The 19,710-nt window shown below is 49.4% G+C and overlaps 3 protein-coding genes across 3 annotated transcripts; 2 read left to right on the top strand and 1 right to left on the bottom strand.

Moving 5' to 3' along the window:
* Positions 1 to 527: 527 nt before the first annotated feature.
* Positions 528 to 3,843, top strand: PtA15_3A695 (uncharacterized protein; the record flags this gene model as incomplete). The annotated part of the gene is made up of 3 exons (XM_053167688.1): positions 528 to 548; positions 689 to 3,187; positions 3,256 to 3,843. The coding sequence occupies 3 exons, from the start codon at positions 528 to 530 to the stop codon at positions 3,841 to 3,843; spliced, it is 3,108 nt and encodes a 1,035-aa protein (XP_053018881.1).
* Positions 3,844 to 4,848: 1,005 nt separating this feature from the next.
* PtA15_3A694 (uncharacterized protein) lies at positions 4,849 to 6,059 on the bottom strand (the record flags this gene model as incomplete). The annotated part of the gene is made up of 5 exons (XM_053167687.1): positions 4,849 to 5,004; positions 5,124 to 5,162; positions 5,257 to 5,379; positions 5,540 to 5,563; positions 5,694 to 6,059. The coding sequence occupies 5 exons, from the start codon at positions 6,057 to 6,059 to the stop codon at positions 4,849 to 4,851; spliced, it is 708 nt and encodes a 235-aa protein (XP_053018880.1).
* Positions 6,060 to 11,937: 5,878 nt separating this feature from the next.
* Positions 11,938 to 16,604, top strand: PtA15_3A693 (uncharacterized protein; the record flags this gene model as incomplete). The annotated part of the gene is made up of 6 exons (XM_053167686.1): positions 11,938 to 12,356; positions 12,476 to 13,765; positions 13,827 to 14,428; positions 14,493 to 14,697; positions 14,769 to 15,486; positions 15,582 to 16,604. 6 exons carry the CDS (start codon positions 11,938 to 11,940, stop codon positions 16,602 to 16,604), a joined length of 4,257 nt encoding a protein of 1,418 aa, XP_053018879.1.
* Between the last annotated feature and the right edge of the window lie 3,106 nt (positions 16,605 to 19,710).

Below are 19,710 nucleotides of genomic sequence, written 5' to 3'. Positions count from 1 at the left end.
TGTTTCCTCATGTACGTATCAATGTAGATAATATTGACTTGATTGGGTGATGGGGGCTTGGGGGACCATCATACATATTACGGTTATGGTGAATATTGGAAATACATAACCAGGCATGACGGGCTATAATGTATAATATAGTTTCAGACTTTTAGTTGTGCTTTGGCTAAATGCTGGAGTTTCTGACATGCGAACAGATAATACAGACAGTTGACAGGTGTTGCGCGAGTGTGATGCATGAAAGCCTGTCATGCAGCTGTGACATGACACAGGGCGCGGGAAATCTTAATGTACTAAACAGGACCGCGCAACCTGTACGGCTTTCATGACCCGGGTTTGCCCCGGGTGTATAGACTCCTCGGAGACTGGTCGGATTCGCTCGTGGGGGGCCCGGATGGCGGAGCTCGTCGGACAAAGCGTGTCCGGCGAGTGCCCGGACACGCCGGTCCCAGCAGTTTGGGGAGTGTCCATCTGGGGAGGTGGTTTTCTGCTCACAGCCAGCCAGCCGACTTCCTCCTCGCTTTCGAATGGAAAGAACTCAGGCAGCAGTAAGCACCAGGAAACCAGCCCAATCAACTATATAAGCTACAAATTATATACTAACACAAACAAAAAAACAAAAAAACAGACTCAACCAAACAGCCACATCAAACCACTCAGACTGCCATCGAAAGTACTCCTGGGGAAGACCAACCAGCAAGAAAACACCAGCAACTCAAGAAGACTGCCAACGAACTCGGCACCAAGGACTCACACACATGACCAGCCTTCATCCTCCAAGATCCCAATCCTCAGCCGCTCCTTCTCAACCTCCCGCCGCCAGCAGCCACCCGCCCAATACCACTATCTCCAGGCCAAACACAAACAGAAACAGCAGAAGCCACCCTCACCCACCCCGTCCGGATCATCCAGCTCAGCAACCGATGACCTCTTTGCCGGCCCACGCACCTCCATCCATCTCGACCCACTCACCGGCCAACTGCTCTCGGCCGGCCACGATGTCAGCGCGATGGATGCACTCATCGACAACCTGAAGAAGGACCCCTCATCCCCGCAGAGACGCAAGCCATACCAGCAACGCTCAGCGCCCAGGACCAGCCAGCTCCACCCATCCTCCTCCTCCTCCTCCAATCCACTCCGTCCACCCACCACTCGACTCCCATCCTCATCATCCACCCTCACCAGCCTCGCAAAGATCCACAGCCAGTCCACCAACGATCTCCCCTCCATCCATCGCTCAGCTGGCCACCATCACCAGTCCAGGCAGCACCAACAGCCAACCCGACTCGCCTCCACCTCCGACCTCAACTCCCAGCATCAATCCTCCCGATCATCCAATCATCCCAAACTATCCCTCCGCTGCTTCTCCAGATCCTCAAACCATCCCGCCGAGTACTCCTCCTCACACCCACTGCCGCCCATCCATCTCCACTCACCCTCTCAAGCACATCCCCCACTCCCAACCCCGCCTCCCTCCGCAATCCCAACCATCAATGGAATCATCGAAAAATACTCCAAGAAGATCAACTATTCTGCTGCCAGCCGATCCCCTCAGCTGAAGATCGACTCGATCGATGAGATTGTAGAGAAATATAATCCACTCCTCAAACGCTCCGCCCTTCACCACTCAACCAACAATCACCCCGCCAACCATACCCAATCCTCCGACCCTAAACACCTCTGCCCCCTCTCATCAGACCATAATCATCCTCATCCCTCCAGCTCACCAATCACCCGGCTTCGATCGCTATCCGAAAACTCCGACGACTCGCACTCATCAATCAACTCACTCACCAAGGAAGCCCTCTCTCTCCAAGCCCTACTCTCCAGCCAAGCCGAACGACTCCCTCACCCCACTCCTCTCCCCCGCTCGCCCTCTGGCTCTCCCAAGATTCTTCGCCCAGATCCCGATTCACTCTCCAAACGAAGCGCCAGTCCCATCCACCGCTCACCACTCAAACAATCATCAACCACCGAGGATCGTCCGTCAGCACGCGCTCAGGTCGATGATCCAATAGCCCTTTACCTACGCTCGACGCGTCTTACGACGCTGATCAAGCTAGAACGGCAACAGAGCCCGATGACCGTCTCTCTAGCCGATGTCGGCTCACCCACTGGCCATCCAGTGGTCATCTTCCTCGGCCTGGGCTGCGTGCGATATCTGGTCGGCCTGTACGACGAGCTAGCGGAGGCACTTGGGCTGCGGCTGATCTGCATCGACCGTTGGGGTCTCGGCAAGACCACCGAGGTACCGGACGAGCAGCGGGGGTTCCTGGAGTGGGCATCGGTGGTCGAAGAGGTCGCCGACCAACTGTCCATCGGCCGCTTCTCGATCCTTGCACATTCGGCGGGCGCGCCCTACGCACTGGCCGCCAGTCTCAGGCTGGCCGACCGCGTCTTCGGCTCCATCCATCTCCTCGCGCCCTGGGTCAGCATGACTGCCGAGGGCGGGATTAATGCGGGGGCATACAAGTGGCTCAAGTACATCCCCAACTCGATGATCAAGACCGTCCAGGCGGCCGAGTGGAAGATGACCGGCTGGCGGCTGGGCAAGCCGCCGACTCTGAACCATCCCCCGGTCGGCTTCGATGCCCGGGCCCCCGTCGCATCCAGCCAGTCTTCGCCACTGGCCGGGCTCGAGGAGGAGGAGCAGGAGCGGGGGAGTCTTCTGGACGAAGAGGCCCCGGAACCCGACATCGCCCACCGCCCCTCTCTCCCGCCGCCGCTGCTGCCGCTCAGAAGAGGCTCCAAGCGCAGCGGCACATCCGCCGAAGAGGTCGTCTCCAAAAGTCGCGCCAGTGTCGAGTCGAGCGATTGCCGCTCGATCGCCACCGACAGCTCCATGGGCAAGTCCAGACACACCCTCCGATTCAACGGCTCCTCATCCACCCTCGCTAGCGGCCACAAGCACGGCCTCTTCGGCAAGTTCTTCCCCTCCCAATCCCACGCCATCGTCCCCGATTCCACCAAACATCCCGACCCCTTATCCCCCTCCGACCACAGCAACAACAAACCGTCCATCGCCATTTGCGACTCGCCTCATGGCACGCCCATCGCGCTCTTGTATGACTCTATCGCTTCCCCTGTCCCGTCTCTGGTCGGTGGGAGTTATGAAGACGTCACAGACGAGAGAAACGGGGTCCTTCATCAACCGAAAGGTCACTCACCCTTGAGTAACAAAAGAACCGTCAGTCCATCCAATATCATTTCTCTTCTAACAGACAACATCTTGATTATTTCTGTGCGGATATTTAGTCTCAGAAGATGAAGTACTGTTACAGTGAGTCCAGGTACGGTAACGTGAAGAAGCAAGAGGATGTAGTCGAAGGAGATGGGCGTCCAACGCGGAGCCAGACGATGCTGCACCAGCCGCCGATGCATCTCGGGGCAAGCAGCAGCAGCAGCAGCACGAGCAGCCACCATGTCCCAGGGCGAGCGGAAGACGTAGTTGTTCCGAAGGAGGAGACGGAGGAGGGTAAGAGCGGGATGCGGCGATCGCTGGGGATAAGTCTCTTACGGGCGTCGTACTCGGAGTCGTTGCGTGGGGGGACGTCCGATCTGATCACGATCCTGGAGAAGAACTCGAAGCCGTGGGGCTTCTCGTATGCCGAGATCGCCACCCCGGTGAAGATCTGGCACGGCTCGAAGGACGAGCGGCTGGCTGCCAAAGGCTCCCAATGGTTCATCAACTCCATCACCCGACTGGACGTCAAGAACCGCTCCGAACTCGTCATCGTTAACGACGCTACTCATTCGCTCATGACGGACGTCAATGTGCTCTACCAGGTCTTCGAATCGATCGCTGATCAATGGGCTTCCTCTCCTAATCTCGAATCTCCCTAACCTTTCCCCCCCCTCCCTCTCTTTCTTTCTTTCTTTCTTTCTTTCTTGTGCTTTTCTCTTTCCTCCCGATTCTCCCTATCCAAGCAATCAACCAACCAAGTCTTCTTTTTTGTTTACCCTTACCCCCTCCCTTATCTTATCTTATTTTGTTGTGTTTGTGGGTTAATAATCAGTCGAGTCAGGGACAATAGTGTGTAGCAAATAAACCATCCTCATCATCACCAAGAAGAACATTTCTTTTATCACTCTTGTTCTTTCCCCTTCCTGCTTCGCTTTCTTTCTTTTTTTTTTTTGGCTCTTATAAACATTTAATAGTTACCTCATTATTGTTCATTATCTCAGATTTTTATTTACATATATATTGACTTATTGTTTCTGTTTGTTCATTGTCATTCTTATCCATCACCATCCACCCACGTTTTTTTCTTTTTTTTTTCTTGGTAGGTGCTTGGAGCAAGGGAGGAGGGGCCTTTGGGCCCTGGGGGCATCAACGAACAAAAGCCCACATGTGAGTTCATGGAGATGAAGATGAGTGGAGCGATCGGACTGAAGCGCAGTGTATGTATGTCACAGCTAAGCCTGCACTTCCCTGGTCAATGTGGGAGAGGCTCTGGAAGACTGGATTTATTGGATCATCTGGAGGGCATAAAAGGTGCTTCCTGGCTATTGGCCGCCGAACAGTGGTCATGGACAAGGGGCATGGTTCTTGAATGGATTTGTGTGACAATGTGGGGTTGGAACAAGGCGCTTAAGTATTGCTGCCTTTCTCCATCTCAGCATCAAAATATGGCGCTTGAAAAGAAGAGCACAAATATACTGCTTAATTATTACGCAGATTTCTTGAAATAATTAGGCTAATTTATATATTTATAAATAGTTATGTCCTAGCTAGTAGAGGAAAATGCAAAAGAGTTCCGAGGATTCAAAATTTGATGAGATGGATAATTGGACGAAGACACTATCTAATTACACGAAAGACTACACATTTATGTGAGAGGAAGCAAGTTAAATTCTCGGACGCTTGTTAGGGTGGCTTTGGTCGTCCAATCCCATGAACCTTGTCAGTTTATTGGCCCTCGACTTGGCCCTCGTTTTGTTCTTTTCTTTGAGTTCAATCAAAGCTTCCATCCGCTCTAATCGGTCGGACAACGATTGGACCTGCTTGTTTTGGGTCAGAGGAATATATTCGTACAGCGACGTCAGTATCTCCGTCGCTCGCCTTGGTTCTGTGAAGCTTTGGCCCTTTCTTGGGATCGTTATGGGGAAGGAATTTGGCTTACAAAAGCAGGCTCGAGATGCGAAAGGTTCGTGGGAAAAGGCTGGAATAAGAGCCATGCCGACAGAGTATTACAAAGAAAAGTCAGACGAGGAGCGGGAGTTTTGTTTTCCCCCAGAAAACAATCATCGACTCACCTGTGGACTAAGTTCCGGGTCCTGTGGAGGATTGCTCATCGGGGTATCTGGGGCGTTCATCCGAATCGTACCTGATCTCGAAGCTAGTTGTTCGGTCTCTCCTTCGAGCAATGCCAGTCGATGCTAAAGGTTTTTCGAGCAGGGTTAAATATGACATTTTATCAGCTCGATTGCCTTGTATAGACACATTCTCTGTCTCTCTCGCTCGCCTCTCTGTCCAGTCCATCACGACGGAGAGAGACTGGGAGGGAGGCAGATGGAAAGAGAAGTGAACAGTGCTTACGGAATGCTCCTGCAGAAGTAACTCCTGTTGATGTAACAAAAAAAAAACATCAAAAGCCTCAGTCCAACCTCGATCTCTTGAGTAAAAAACGGCTGGCGAAGCGGAAGCACGGAAGGAAAACGAGAATGTTTTTCAACTTGTTGCTTGCACTTACAAGCCTCCCAAGGATTTTCTCAATTTCTCCAACCCTAGCTTGTAGGGGAGCAGCCTGAAGGGGTGTCCTGAAGAACCTTTTTGTACTTTGGGTGGATGAGGAGGAGAAGTTGGGATTGTTGCTCGAAGAAGAAGAAGCCTGAGGATTGATTCCTGCACGGTCTTGAGCAAGACGATGATCAAGACGTTGGTCTGAAGACCGGAAGAGGTTTTGAATCCGATGGTATTGGTTCGCAGCCCGTCCGGCGATACTCCCGACGAGGCCTTCGAGGTTGCGGCGCTCGTTCGGCGGATTACTCGGCGGAAGATCCGTCCTCCTCCGGTTCCTGAGTTGCCCTATGCTTGTGGTCGACGTTGGTTTAGACATTTTACCCACTGGTCGTTCTTCAACTCCAAAGGTAATGTCCTATGTATTCCACAAACCGCGGGGATAAGGCCGAAAAGGGTAACTCTTGATCAAGATCGCCGAGCAAGCGTCAAGCGGGGGAATCGGACAAGCTTTTTGTTGGGGGGGGGGGGGGGATAAATCGAGGGAATTTGCTAAGGGAGGTTGGAGTAAAAAAAGGATCGAATTGTGCTTGTGAGCTTGAGATACCGAGGGCATTGTACTTAGCTGCAAGTGAGAGGAGGACAACAAGCGATGAGGTCGTTGAGAGCGTTGACAGAAAGACCGGGTATAGCAAATGCGACGCGAGGGACAAAAAACATTCAGGAGGGATAAGAGACGCGAGCCGCGAAAGGAACAAGCAAGCAATTGTAGGATCCATGTTATCCTTATTCCGGGGACTGAGGAAACGCTGCCGGAAGGCCACGTCATTTCGGAATCCCTGCCGCCCCGGAACGGGCGGGATGACCAGGTCCTGTCTACACACAACACGCGACGCCCGTAGCGTCAACTGAAAGGAATTGCTGGCTACAAACGCCTTGACGTGAGATGGGCGCGCGGGCCGCTCGCCGTATCGGTCAGGGCAAGCCCGAACTTAACACAAGTCCCCTGCTGCGGGGTGCGCCAGCCATTTGGCTGGCTGGTCGGTTCGCGAAGCGAACCCCCCCGCAGGGGGGACTTGCGCCTTAGGTCGGCAAACCCGCGTGATGAGTTTCCCAACTTTTGGTGGGAGAAAACTTCAGCCTCGAATTACACAATGTCCTCAAAACTTTGAGGAGGTCTGAGCAGGGTTTATGGAAGAGCTGCATCTTCCTGTTCATCCAACCCAAACTCAGAAAAACTGCATAACCTTGTGATTTTATAATGTTTTTCATAAAATCACACTTTGAACTTTTTTTTGCTCAAACGAGCGGTTCGAGCACCCCGTGCACACCTAACTTAACACAAGTCCCCCCGGTGGGAGGCTTGCTGTGGCTGGCCGCGAAGCGGCCCCTCCCGCAGGGAGGGACCCCAATTTCATAGGGGAGCAGAAAGTACCAAATGGCTGTAAGGTTTTTTAACTTTTTAATAGCTCTGCCCCCAGCACCTTCAAAGGTCTGAGCCACAGCTTTCTGACCCTTTGACATCTCCTCTACAATTCTGTCTCCTTAGAATTCTTGTATCACCATCAATGTATTTTTAATAAATTTTTGAAAAGTGACTTTTCAAGAAATGGATCTGCACAAGGATTCACAAGGCTGTATTGCTTGTAGATCTTGTGGACCAAAAAATCTGCATGCTTTCTAGGTTGTATGTAAATTGACACATTGTATGTACAAAGCTAAGATCACCACTGTGCTTCCCTCTGGCCAAATGTGGATCCACACATGGATCTTCCAAACTTAAGACATGGTTTGGAGTTTTGTTTTGCTACCTTGACCAGATTCCTGAACACTTTTGCCACTAGGGAGTGCAGTCTTTGGATTGAGAGGCTGGAACAGGGGTCAAAATTTGCGCATTTATCAAGGCTACAAGACTGTCTATTCAGTTTTCTTTTATTATTTTTATTACAATTTATAGGGCTGTATTTTTATTTTTTGCACTGAATATCCCTTCTGCTCCTGCCAAAATTGAGGGATAGCGAGTAAGCCTCTCCTACAGAGAGCGCTCCGCGCGGGTCCCCCGGACCTCCGTTCGAGTGGCTTTGTTAAGCTAGGCGCACACCAAAACAAGTCCTTGGGAGCTGAAAACAGACAGTTTTCAAAAATCATTATAAAATCAGTGAGGACCAGTACAACATTAGCACCAAAAGAAAGACAAGAAGCAGGCCTTCATTGTCTGCCAAGGAAATTAGGTGGATAGGATCAAGGAAGCGGGTACAGAAGGAGGAAGTCAAAAAAGAGGGTTTTCCCGCGAAATCGAAAAACTCATCATGTGGGAATCCCGACTTACGGTATAGGCCTCCACTGATGTGGACAGCTCCGCTGCTCGCTCCCACTCCCCCCTGGAGGCCTAGTCAAGCTCGCAGGAACCGCTTTGCTGTAAACATACGGCGGGAAACGCTTTGTTTACCGCCAGGACACTTTGCGCTCCGGCGTGCAGTACTTCCAAGCTTTGGCCACTAGACCCCGGCGAAGTTCATGTGTGAATAAGCTAGCTGTCCGCCTCCCTTGAGTCTTGACTTGTATCTGGTATCCCTAACAAATGGTTCCTAACTTCCTTCAAGTTAGGTGCGGCTGCATCCCCCTTTACTGGGGAGAAGGGGTCTACCTGGTCGGACAAGAAGCTATGTCTGAGAATTAATCAGGCAGTTCTAAGTTGGCACACCCTTGACAAAATCTCGCAACCCTCAGGGATCAGGCCGACAGGTTGACTGTTCAAGCACTGCAGTGATAAACAGAACAGATCAACACCCCGCCCGACTGACTACATACTGAGTAGTGCATAGTGCACCCCCAAATAAAACTTCTTTGATTGCTAAAAAAAGGGCCTGAGAACCCGCACATGCTGATCTTGCAAAGATTGTCCCACCCAGCCCCTTCCCGGTGCGAGGATGCCTCCTTGGCCTTCAGTTACCCCTCCCGATGGCCGCCAATGAGTGGCCATCAAGAGGACTCTCCTCCTCTAGATGTGCAGTCGGACCGGCTATCGAAGGGAGTGTTTACTCCATTTGATGGCCAGTCTCCTTGTCAAGCATGTACAAGTGCCAAGGATTCTGCCCGGCGGGAATGAATCATTCTTGGCAAGCATATGTGCAGGTGATTGCCGGGAAGCAACCCCTCGGCAAGGATGTAGACTAGCTGGTGAATTGTTAGGAGCAATAGCACTGTTCACATAAGAAATCTATGACCATGGTGAGAGATATAAATCAGCATACTTTCCCAGCCAAATTGGCTGGCACAATGGGATAAACTTTATTTCAATCTTGCTGATGTTTAGCTTACGTGAAGAGTGCTAATATTCCCCCCGGGCCCGGCGAGCCAAGTGAATTACAAGGAGCAATATTCTCCCTGGGCCCGGCGAGCAAAGACACCTTCCGCTGTCCGGCCAGCCAATACACATAGCTGCTGTCCGCCTGGAGCAGCCTTCCTTGGCTAGCAGGTACAGACTGCTCCATGGTGGAATCCTTCCCGGTGCTCACCAAAGAACACTCATCCTGGTGTAGATAAGGTGTACCCGCTGGCCGAGCCGCAGATTCCATTTATCTTTTTTTACGCGGTTGTTGTACTGGTGGAGACTGTTGCTGATTTGTCCTCGCAACTGGCTCTCTTTTTGGAAATAGAGAAGTTTTATTCAATTCCTCGTGCGTAGTGCTACTGTCACCGAACTACATCAACTGATCTCAAAAGGGTCGACTTGTCTGTCCAGGCATTTGCATTATTAAGACGGGCCCAATCTCTCTGAGAACAGGGTCTTGATCGTTGGACGGTCAACTCCGGGAACTGGTTGGACAGACAGCTCCGACGAGAACTCGGACTACTCCGATCAAGCAATTCATAGCCGGTATGTATCATAAAAGATCATAAATGTCGTACCGGGGCAAGAAGTGCTGCTTGGCAGTCGTGGCAGTCTCACAACAGGACCCAGGAACACCCCTAAATATGGGGGGTTAGTTCCAAGCCAAAGTCTTTCGAGGGAACCATATCTAATACATTACCCCCATATTTAGGGGGCTTCCTGCCTCCTCTCACACCTCACGTATATTTCAATCCAACTTTTGCTACGTGATCTTTTTAATGTGATTGTTGATGTGGGATTGTGATAGATTGTGATCCCAGAATTTGCTCATCAATATCCGAGGAGGTTCAAGAATGTATTTAGACGTCATAATAAAGAATCACACTGAAATTTGCTCCGTCTGTAATTGATCATCTGGACAGTCACGTTTCCTAGGGTTCGAGCGCATCTCATATAGTAGGAGGGAGCCGGGATGACTTGCAGCCTGCCTACAATTTCCAGACTTATAAAGAGGGCGGTCTTCTCCATTGAGCTGCTCTGTAGACCCCACCTTCAGAAAACCTAAGCTGCCTGAATCAATCCGAACATCACCCACTCGCCAGTGCCAAACATGAAGTCGTTGACTAATTTCCTCTTAAAGGCTGCCCTCCTAGGATCACTAGGGAACCCGCGGCGTATAACGCCGCTGGGTTCCCTTGAACCTGATAACTGCTGCAGGTACTGAAACAGAGTTTTGAACACTGTAAATTGTAACCGATTATACTGTACCTGTTGCCTGATTTCGTGACCTGTGAGCGATTTCAGCGTGTTCAGGGGAGAATCCTAACCGCGGATGCATTAATGGGAAAAACAATTGTAGGCTGATTTGGATCTGTTCGATTTTTGATCTCCCTTTGATTCGCATCTGCCCCAAGCGCTGATCACACATCTACCCCCATCATGCTAATGTGTACTCCTATCCAGATGTTGACCCAACTTCGGACGGAGGTTGCCCCGCTGGTGCCACGAAGTTATGTTGCAATGGCGATCCGGTGAGTCATGAGATCACGCAAAAAATGAGTGGTTTGCTGATATTCTTGGTTCCGTAGAGGTATATTAAGGCCGGTTGCACCACCGATCCACCCGCCCATCAGCCGCAATAGTACTCTTGAACCACAATTCGCAGAGGAGTAATGCATGGAATTTGTACGCGTATTATGAATGAGATGGAAACGCTTTCGGTCATCGCCAACAGTGCCGGCTAAGCGGCTTGCAAATTTATGAAATCCAATGCAGTGAGCGGCAATGAAAAGATGAGGAAGCAAAGCGTGTTAATCATTGCTTGAATTGTAATTCACATCGATAAGACGATTTTGAATGATCACTAACATTTTCCAGAGATATCCTTTCCACTGCTATTGTGGAAACCCTGTGGCACTTAAATTCATTTGATGTCATCAGGTTCGTATAAGTGCTAGCCGCCGTGCTTTGGTATTTTTTGCCAGTCGCGTGGCCTTCAGGCTACAATTCGGCAAATGCTGGTGAATTCGCGGGATGCGATGGATGTGAAAAGTTCAAGAAGAAAAAGATTTTGATAGCCTTTCAGAGAGTGCCTTTAAATATCTGGTTGGACGGGGGTGAGACTACAAGAAGAGAGGAAGAGGGTCCCGAGAAAACTGCACGAGGCATTGGAAAAATGCGCGTGCCTTCCTTACTTTTTGGTGCTTCTGGGATTCAAACAGAGGGTTTTGACGCTATCTGATTGCCACGATTTTCCCCGGACCTCTGGATCTGGGCAATCTGCCTCTTTGTCATCCCATGGCCAAATGAATCATGCGAGGGTAATTGTCAGATTTTTATCATTGATGGAATCCAGATGAAACCCAAAATGGAAAGAAAACAAATTGTATTGTCAAAAATTGATTGCTCTAGAAACCAGGAAAGATTCTCATCTCTGGGTGTTTGGTTGGTCTTGTTTCTGCGAGCCATGTGAGAAACCATGATGCACAAGCACTGTGTTGACACGAAAATATTTAAAAAGATTTTACTCCAAGTCCATACAGAACTTGTTTTGTCCGGATTAAATTGAAACCAGTTATGTACCAGATGTATGTACTACTTTTCATGACCAACTCTTTTCACGCCTTCGATTGCCATCCCAGTGCTCCCCTTCCTCCTGCTCCTGTTGACTATCGACGAGCAAACAAACCCCTTCTCGCCCTCTTTCCCTCTCCACAGGGCTCTCTCCTCACCCACTCATTCTTTCCTAATCCTCAACAAGTCACTCAATATCACTCAAGCAACTCCCATATTCAACTTGGCTTGCCTTCGAATCCTCAAACTACCGTCCTGGGGGCGATTCAGTTCCCGTCCAAAGAACCGCCTAGCAACCTTTGATAAGCCCTACCATTCAACCCGCTCCCTCCTTCAGATATCTACCTCCATGATGGCCGATGTTGGACTCAGTTGGCGATCGAACCCCAATCGAAACCCGGGCGGCCCCTCTTCGGTCAACCCTACTACCGATCACTCTCTTAACCCTCATAACAGGATCAATAACCAATCCTATTCCCAACAGGCTCGCGCGCAAAGAAACACCGGAAAAGGTAGAGGGAGGGGAAAAAACAAACGCTCAGCAGGTCCTCAACGGCCAGACTATTCCCACCTTCCTCACCTTAATCATCCGATCTGCAACTCAGAAGAGATTCAAAAAATTTGGACTTCTAACCTCCCACCCCGTCCTGAGTGGAGTGAAAATCCCAAAAGTATCATCAACAACTTTTGTCAACAACATCGACACACTCTCCCGAAGTACCACGCCCAGCAAGTCATTTTGCCTGGATCTTCACAACCCTTATTTCGGTTGGTTGGTTTATAATATATTTATTTTATTAAAAGAAAACGTCAACCGATTTGTTTCTCATCTTCTATGGTTTGCTTCTCGGTTATCCACTGTACTAACTCTTTGTATTAATATGTAGTGCAACTGTTCAGCTTGAGATCGCACCGGACGTAATTGGAATCGGGGACGATCTTGTGAAAAAGGAGGCTGAGAAACTTGCTGCCCTCTCAGCATGTTTTCAACTTGGCATGAAGAATATGTTCGATGAAAAAAATCTATCAGCTCCAGAAGTGAAAGGTCGAAACGTGATGCCGGATGGCTCCGAACTCACGCTAGAACAGGCCAAAGCTTACATGAGCTTCTACTGTCGCAAGTTCCAATTTGGAAGCCCCGACATTCAGCACGAGAATACCAAAAAGGGACGCCAAACTTGGGTAACTACGATTTTCGTTGGTGGTCGAAAAATTGGACTCGGCCACGCTTCTAGCAAAAAGGACTCGCTCAATGAAGCTTATCTCGACACTGTTGTATATCTAGGTGAAAGTGATCCTGCCCTTTGGGCAGAATTCGGCAGCAGTATCGAAAATCAGGAGGCCGTTGCCGGCGGACTGGTTCCGGCAGTTCTCTTCAAGCTCAGCAACGATACCGAGCAAGATTTGCGTCAAATCGTTTATTCTTCCATGGATTGCGAGCTCTATCGAAGGGCCAAGACTATCCTCGAACGTGCTCGTGGATCTGGCCCCGCCCCTCATCAAGCCAATTCAGGTGCTACTGACAGCGCTAACAGCAAAAACCCGATCAAAGCTCTCAGTAACCCTCGTCAATCAGCGCTCAAAGCGAAATCATCTGCACTTCGAGACCGCCTGAGTGCTTACCAGACCGATCTTGATCCTGGAGTTGTCGATTTGCGGGAACAACGTCAAAGTTTGCCAGTCACCTCTCACTCTTCCCTGGTATTATCTGCGCTTGCTACCAACCCCATTACAATCTTAATGGCAGCCACTGGATCTGGAAAAACGACTCAAGTGCCCCAGCTTATTTTGGATGAAGCGACAATGAGAGGGGAAGGCGCAAAATGCAACATAATCTGTACACAGCCTCGGAGGATCGCTGCCATAAGTGTGGCACAACGAGTTGCTAATGAAAGAAATGAAAAACTGTCGGAATCTGTCGGATACCAGGTTCGGTTCGATTCCAAGCCGCCGACCCCAGACGGTAGCATCTTATTTTGTACCACTGGGGTTTTCCTCAGGAGACTTCAGATGGACATGGATAGTGCGAGTGGTGGCTTTCTGGATTCAATCACTCATGTTGTAGTCGACGAAGTCCATGAACGAGATATCGACACCGATTTGTTGTTGTTTTGTTTGCGCCGGGTACTTCAAGATAGAAAAGAAAAAGGCAAATCGGAGATAAAGGTTTTACTAATGTAAGCGCATACTTCCTTTTCCATGAATAAAGTGGCAATGCTCATGTTCTTTTTTCTCTAGGTCGGCTACTGTAGACCCCGCTTTGTTTGAGCAATACTTCTTCAACCGTGTTACCGGTAATCCAGCCCCAGTGATTTCGATTCCTGGACGATCATTTCCGGTTGAGAAACATTACTTGGAAGAAATTCATCGTGAGCTCCGCCAGCTCTCCCTCCCAGCTGCTCGCGGTGGTTGGGTTTGGGGAGACCCCAAAGTGCAAAAATATATACAACGAGAGTTACAGGAGCCCCTAGCCCTCGATCCAGTTACTGGAAAGGCTTTACGCGATAACGATGATTTGGAAATGCCGTTCCCACTGATAGCCCTCGTTATTGCCTGGGTTTTATCCAAATCTTCAGATGGTCACGTCTTGGTCTTCTTGCCCGGGTGGGAAGAAATCAAAGGCGTCCAAACCATTCTCACTGACCCAAGACAATTTCCATTGCTCGGTTTCAACTTTAACGAGTCCTCAAAATTCGAAGTTCATGTTTTACATTCAGCCATCCCGGTTGCTGACCAGCAACAAGTCTTCAAGCCCCCGGCTAAAGGCGTCAGGAGAGTGATCCTCTCTACTAACATAGCAGAGACATCCGTCACTATCCCCGACGTTGTGTTCGTTGTAGGCAAGTAAACTCTGCTCAACTTCCTCCTGAGACATTCATTAACTCAATTGTATTGACGTTTTAGATACCGGCAAAATCAAGGAAAAGAGGTTTGATCCTGAGCGCCATCTCTCATCTCTGATCACAGCCTGGGTAGGTACCTCGAACCTCAACCAACGAGCGGGGCGAGCGGGACGACATCGTCCCGGAGATTACTATGGATTGCTCAGCAAGAGACGCTATGACGCCCTGAATATCCATTCAACTGTGGAAATGAAGCGAACTGACTTGTTTGTCCATTTCATACTACTCAAAGATATGCACTTGTACTGACAAGATCATGAGTTTTTCCGATGCACAGGAGTAATCTGGTTATGCATGTCAAAGCTCTCAATTTCCCCAACATGGAAGCTGAAGACGTTCTGGCACAGACAATTGAGCCCCCGGAGAGGGAGCGAGTATCGGCGGCGATGTCACATCTACAAACTATTGGCGCTCTCGATCGTCACAAGGATTTGACCGCGCTTGGTCGAGTTCTGCTTCAATTGCCGGTCGAGGCTCAAATAGGCAAACTGCTCCTGATGGGCTCATTTTTCAAATGTCTAGAGCCGGCTCTCAACTTGGCAGCCATCCTCACCAACCGAGATCCATTTCTCTCCCCAATGGCAGCCAAGGCAGAAGCCGATCGAGTCAAAGCTTCCTGGGCTCCGCTTGAATTCAGGTCGGATCCCCTAGCCTCTTTGGCAGCTTTTAAAGCTTGGTCAAATCTCCACGAAGCAGGAGAGAATTACAAGGCGAACAAATTCACGACCGAGAATTTTCTTTCGAGGCCATCATTGTTTCAAATCTCTCAAGTCAAATCTCACCTTCTATCCTCGTTACGACGGGCAGGTGTCCTGGCCATCAGTGGCGGCGGAGAACGGAGCGACAATCACTACAGCCGACGCAATCTGATTCCACCTCATCTAAATAAAAATTCGGACAGTTTGCCTCTGGTCGCTGCATTGATTGCAGTCGCCGTAGCCCCGAACTTTGCTGTAAGGAAGAGTGCAAGGATGCTTGCGACAGATAAAGATAGAGTAAGTCACCCTGATCAGCGCTCACTGGTTTCTTAATACCAATTGGCATCTCCCGCTCCATGTTCAATCTAACCTCATCTATTTTGGAAATATAGGCATGCATGATTCATCCGTCTAGTGTGAACTCTTTCAAGAAGGCTGCCGGTGATGATATTCCTTTGCAAAACGAGCGACAACTGTTTGCGTTTGGCGAAAAAAGCTTGCTACTTCCGCGACCGGGTGAGAAGGGCAAGGAGCAGATGTCCTTGCGCGCAACCACACGCTTGGATCCACTGGGCTACATGCTTTTTGGTGCCCGTCAACTTCAGCCATACCCGTCCGGTTTGCGATGTGACGGGTGGCTTTCGATCACTGGTAATGCAGGCGCACTGGATGATGTTGAGCGATTGAAGCACGTCCTTGACGCCTCCCTATTGAGAGTGTTTGATGGACTACTTGCCACAACGATCGAGAATGATCCACGATCGACCAGACGACGACCACGCATCGCTCTACCCGCGGCCAAGAAAACGGCAGGCGCGAGCAAGAAGCCTCAAGAAGCTGATGGGGAAGAGTCGGTTGATTCAGAATTCGAGCAGGACGAAGAAGAAGATCAAGATGAAGTGGTGCCGGTCCAATTCGGAAAGCTGACGAATGGGGAGATCCAAGATTTACAACGATTGACAGAAGAGGTGGTCTCCTTATTAAACAAATATTCGGAAGAAAGACTCGCGACGGATGTAAATACGTCCCGAGCCCCGAGCAGACCAGACAGTCGAGCGACGAACTGGCCGTTAATCAGTCGCTTACAGCCTGCCGCTGGATATGGCTCTGAAGGTGGTGCTGCCGGCGGGATTTCGAGTGCGGGTCCGAGTCGACCGGGCAGTCGATTAACCAACCAAGTCGACTTTCATTCCAACAACCATCCTGGCCAGCAATCTGGCTGGAACCATCCCGCACCGCCCGTCCAACACGGCGTCCCGACGAAACTACCCCCTGGAGCGGGCTACACGAATTGGGGCAATCCAGGCCACCCTCTTCCTCCCCCTCCCAGCTCCCAAGCCACTTGGCAACAACAGCACCAACAACAACAGCATCGTGATCCCCACCCTTCTTCTTCTTCTGCCAGATGGAGATGATGATCATCCTCTTTCTTTGTCCTGCACACCACCTATGCATATATTTTTTTCATCTCTTTTTCAATCTTTAGCTGTTGGTCGATTTTATTTTTTTTATTTTTTGCAACATAAATGCATAGATCTAGAGTAGGTAGCATGCGTACAAACAGTTGATCGTGTATACTTCCTTTGTCCGACGCAGATCAAGTGGATCTCATTAATTTAGATCCTTCATTTTTGGTCATTTGTGTCTTGAGTTCTCACAGATACCAGCTGGTGCCCTTCTGATTGTGTTGCACTGCTGCCTTAACAGCTAAGGCAGCCCAGGCTGTGCCAGGACCTCTCCAAGCGAGGGACTTGTAAGTCAGGTCTGCGGAGCTGCACACCCGGGCGAATCGGCAAAAGCCCCGAGCTTAACTAAGCCTCTCCGAGGAGGCGCGAAGCGTCTCCGAAGGAGAGGCTTAAGACTCAAGTCACATTCTTTGCCTGAGGCTGACATATTGAACGGGTAGTTTTAGTTAGTTTTGTCGTGTAGTGATACTCCCACTTCCTCCGCAGCACAGTTCCGTTGTAACCTAAGTTGTCTAGTTAAATAGTGTTCTTGTTTCTCAATCGTGTCTCTTCTTTAACTACTCAACTCATAGTTCCTCAAACTCACCGTGCTCGTCTGACACTCCTATCTAGGTCCGTTTCTCTCTTCTCACTGTCTTGTAGTCTCTCCTCTCTTACATGCTTGTCTTTAGGTTTGTCGTGTGTCCTTAGTCCGCCGCTTGTGTCGTTTGTGTCCTAACGTACACACTCCCCTCAAAGGTCTGCATAAGTAATCAACTACTCAACTCATAGTTCCTCAAACTCACCGTGCTCGTCTGACACTCCTATCTAGGTTTGTCGTGTGTCCTTAGTCCGCCGCTTGTGTCGCTTGTGTCCTAACGTACACACTCCCCTCAAAGGTTTGTCGTGTGTCCTTAGTCCGCCGCTTGTGTCGCTTGTGTCCTAACGTACACACTCCCCTCAAAGACTTTCAGTCTTATATGACAGGGTTTTGCGCAGAAAATCACATATTCTGTATTTACATCTCTATTCCCTCTCCCTCTCAACCTGAAATTCAAAGCCCCATATGCCAGGTTATAGCCCTCAATCTGAGCTGTCCTGTACATAATTTTTCGAGTAGAACCATCAAAAACTGGCCGCTCAGTGGCCATTCTGGTAAGGGCTATTCCTGAGCAATGCAAAGAAGCCATTGGATTATCCAAAGGTTAAGGTAGGACACGCTCTCACGGTTTTTTCCAGTATTGGATTAATATGGGCAGGTCTCTTGAGTGCATAAACGAGGAGTCCCAGTGTAACAATCTGCTAATCTACTTTTGTGATTACTCAGCATCTTACTAGTATTATTGCTTCGATCGGCCGGTTATGATGTCATTTCTTAGGCCCTGTTTGGCAGCGTAATTATTACACAATAAATAATTGCAACATATGCCATTACGGCGCTTGGTGTTTGGCACAATTGTAATATATTGATATATATGTGAATCACCCAGCCGATCATTACGCTGCCCTCAATACACGCTGCCCTCACTATATGCTGCCCTCGATACGCTGCACTTCAACGATGGAGGAAGAATCCTTTCTTGACCCAAATCTTCTCACTCAACAAACACTGCCCCAAACTTCAAGGACGTCCAGTCAGCCAGGAACCAATACCCGTGGGCAAGCAAAGTCCCAAATCACATGCAACCAAATCCGTGGATCCAGACAACGATACATATGCAACCACGACTGCTGCTGGCGTGACCCGCAAAAAGCTCCTCTGGACGGGTCCAATGGAGCTCATGATGCTTGATCTTTATGTTGAGGAGGTCCACAAAGCAAAGCGATTGGACTCCGGTTTTCAAAGTACATCTCATTGGTTTTTTGCACAAGAGCTGAGGAAGAATTTCCCCAAGATTGGAAACTTGCTGGATTACAACAAGGTAAAATCCAAGCTCAGCCAGTCCTTCAAAAAGGACTATGACACATTCTTGGCGTGTAAAGATGCAAGCGGCTTTGGTTGGGATGAAACAAACTGTGAAGTGATAGCCTCAGATGATGTCTGGGAGAGGTTTTTGGAGGTTTGTCTGTATTTTTTTTTTGCTGGTCCCAATGACCGAGCAATGAGGTTGACTATTTTTAAAAGCCGCACCCACACGCACAGAAGTTTCAAGGCACCTCCTTTCCTGAATATCGCAAGCTGGAAATCATCTTTGGCTCTTTGGTGGCGACGGGAGATGCTTCTTGCTCAATCAGTGATTGTGTTGCTCAACTGCAGGCCTGAGCAGCAGGCATCCTTCCTTCCCCCGATCCTTCTCTGACCGCCAATACAACCCTGACCATCAATGACTCACCTAATCCCGCACCAAATCTCGGCGAACCCACCAATGAACCAAATCTTGGCGAACCCGCCAATCAACACTTAGCAAGTCCGTCGGCATACCTTACTCGCTCTCATAGAAAGAAAGACCCAGTAGCTGTGGCAATTGAGGGTCTTGTTTCCTATATGGAATCATCCCAACAACAAGCCGATTGTCTTGAAGAGCGAAGAGCCTCTAACTCTCAAGCACGCCAGGAACCGACCAAGATCAATCTTCAACAGGCGATTATTCTGTATCAGGAGGAGCATGAACAGGAGGCCAGCCAGGAAGAGTCGTTACGAGCATTCAAAATATTTTGGGACAAACAAAGCGCCCAGATTTTCATCAGTATTCAATCAAAGGAGCTCCGCTCGAAATGGCTTGACAACATGATTGAAGCACTCTGAAACTTTATTATTTTTACTTGCTAGCTTTATCGTGTCATCTTTCAGCTTTATCTTTTATCTTCCTCCCCCAGTTGTTTCTCTTGAGCCCTGCAATGCTTATCACAATTGAGTATAGGTCAATTGGGTAAACCAGTAGTTGGAAGACTCAGGGGAAGTAGTAAGGGGAGTGATAAGAAAACAGCGGATACAATTTGCTTGTTATCAAACAGAGAAAAAGGAATGGTGGCCCCCACCAGCCAAATTGTGTCTCAAGTGTAGCTACATATTGTTCCCAGAGCGCTTGAGCTATGGAATCCCTTCAATTTTCACACTCTTCTTGGTCTTGGATTG

Source organism: Puccinia triticina, chromosome 3A, assembly GCF_026914185.1.
Source record: "Puccinia triticina chromosome 3A, complete sequence".
NCBI lineage: Eukaryota > Fungi > Basidiomycota > Pucciniomycetes > Pucciniales > Pucciniaceae > Puccinia > Puccinia triticina.
This window is presented reverse-complemented; position numbering and strand designations above follow the sequence as displayed.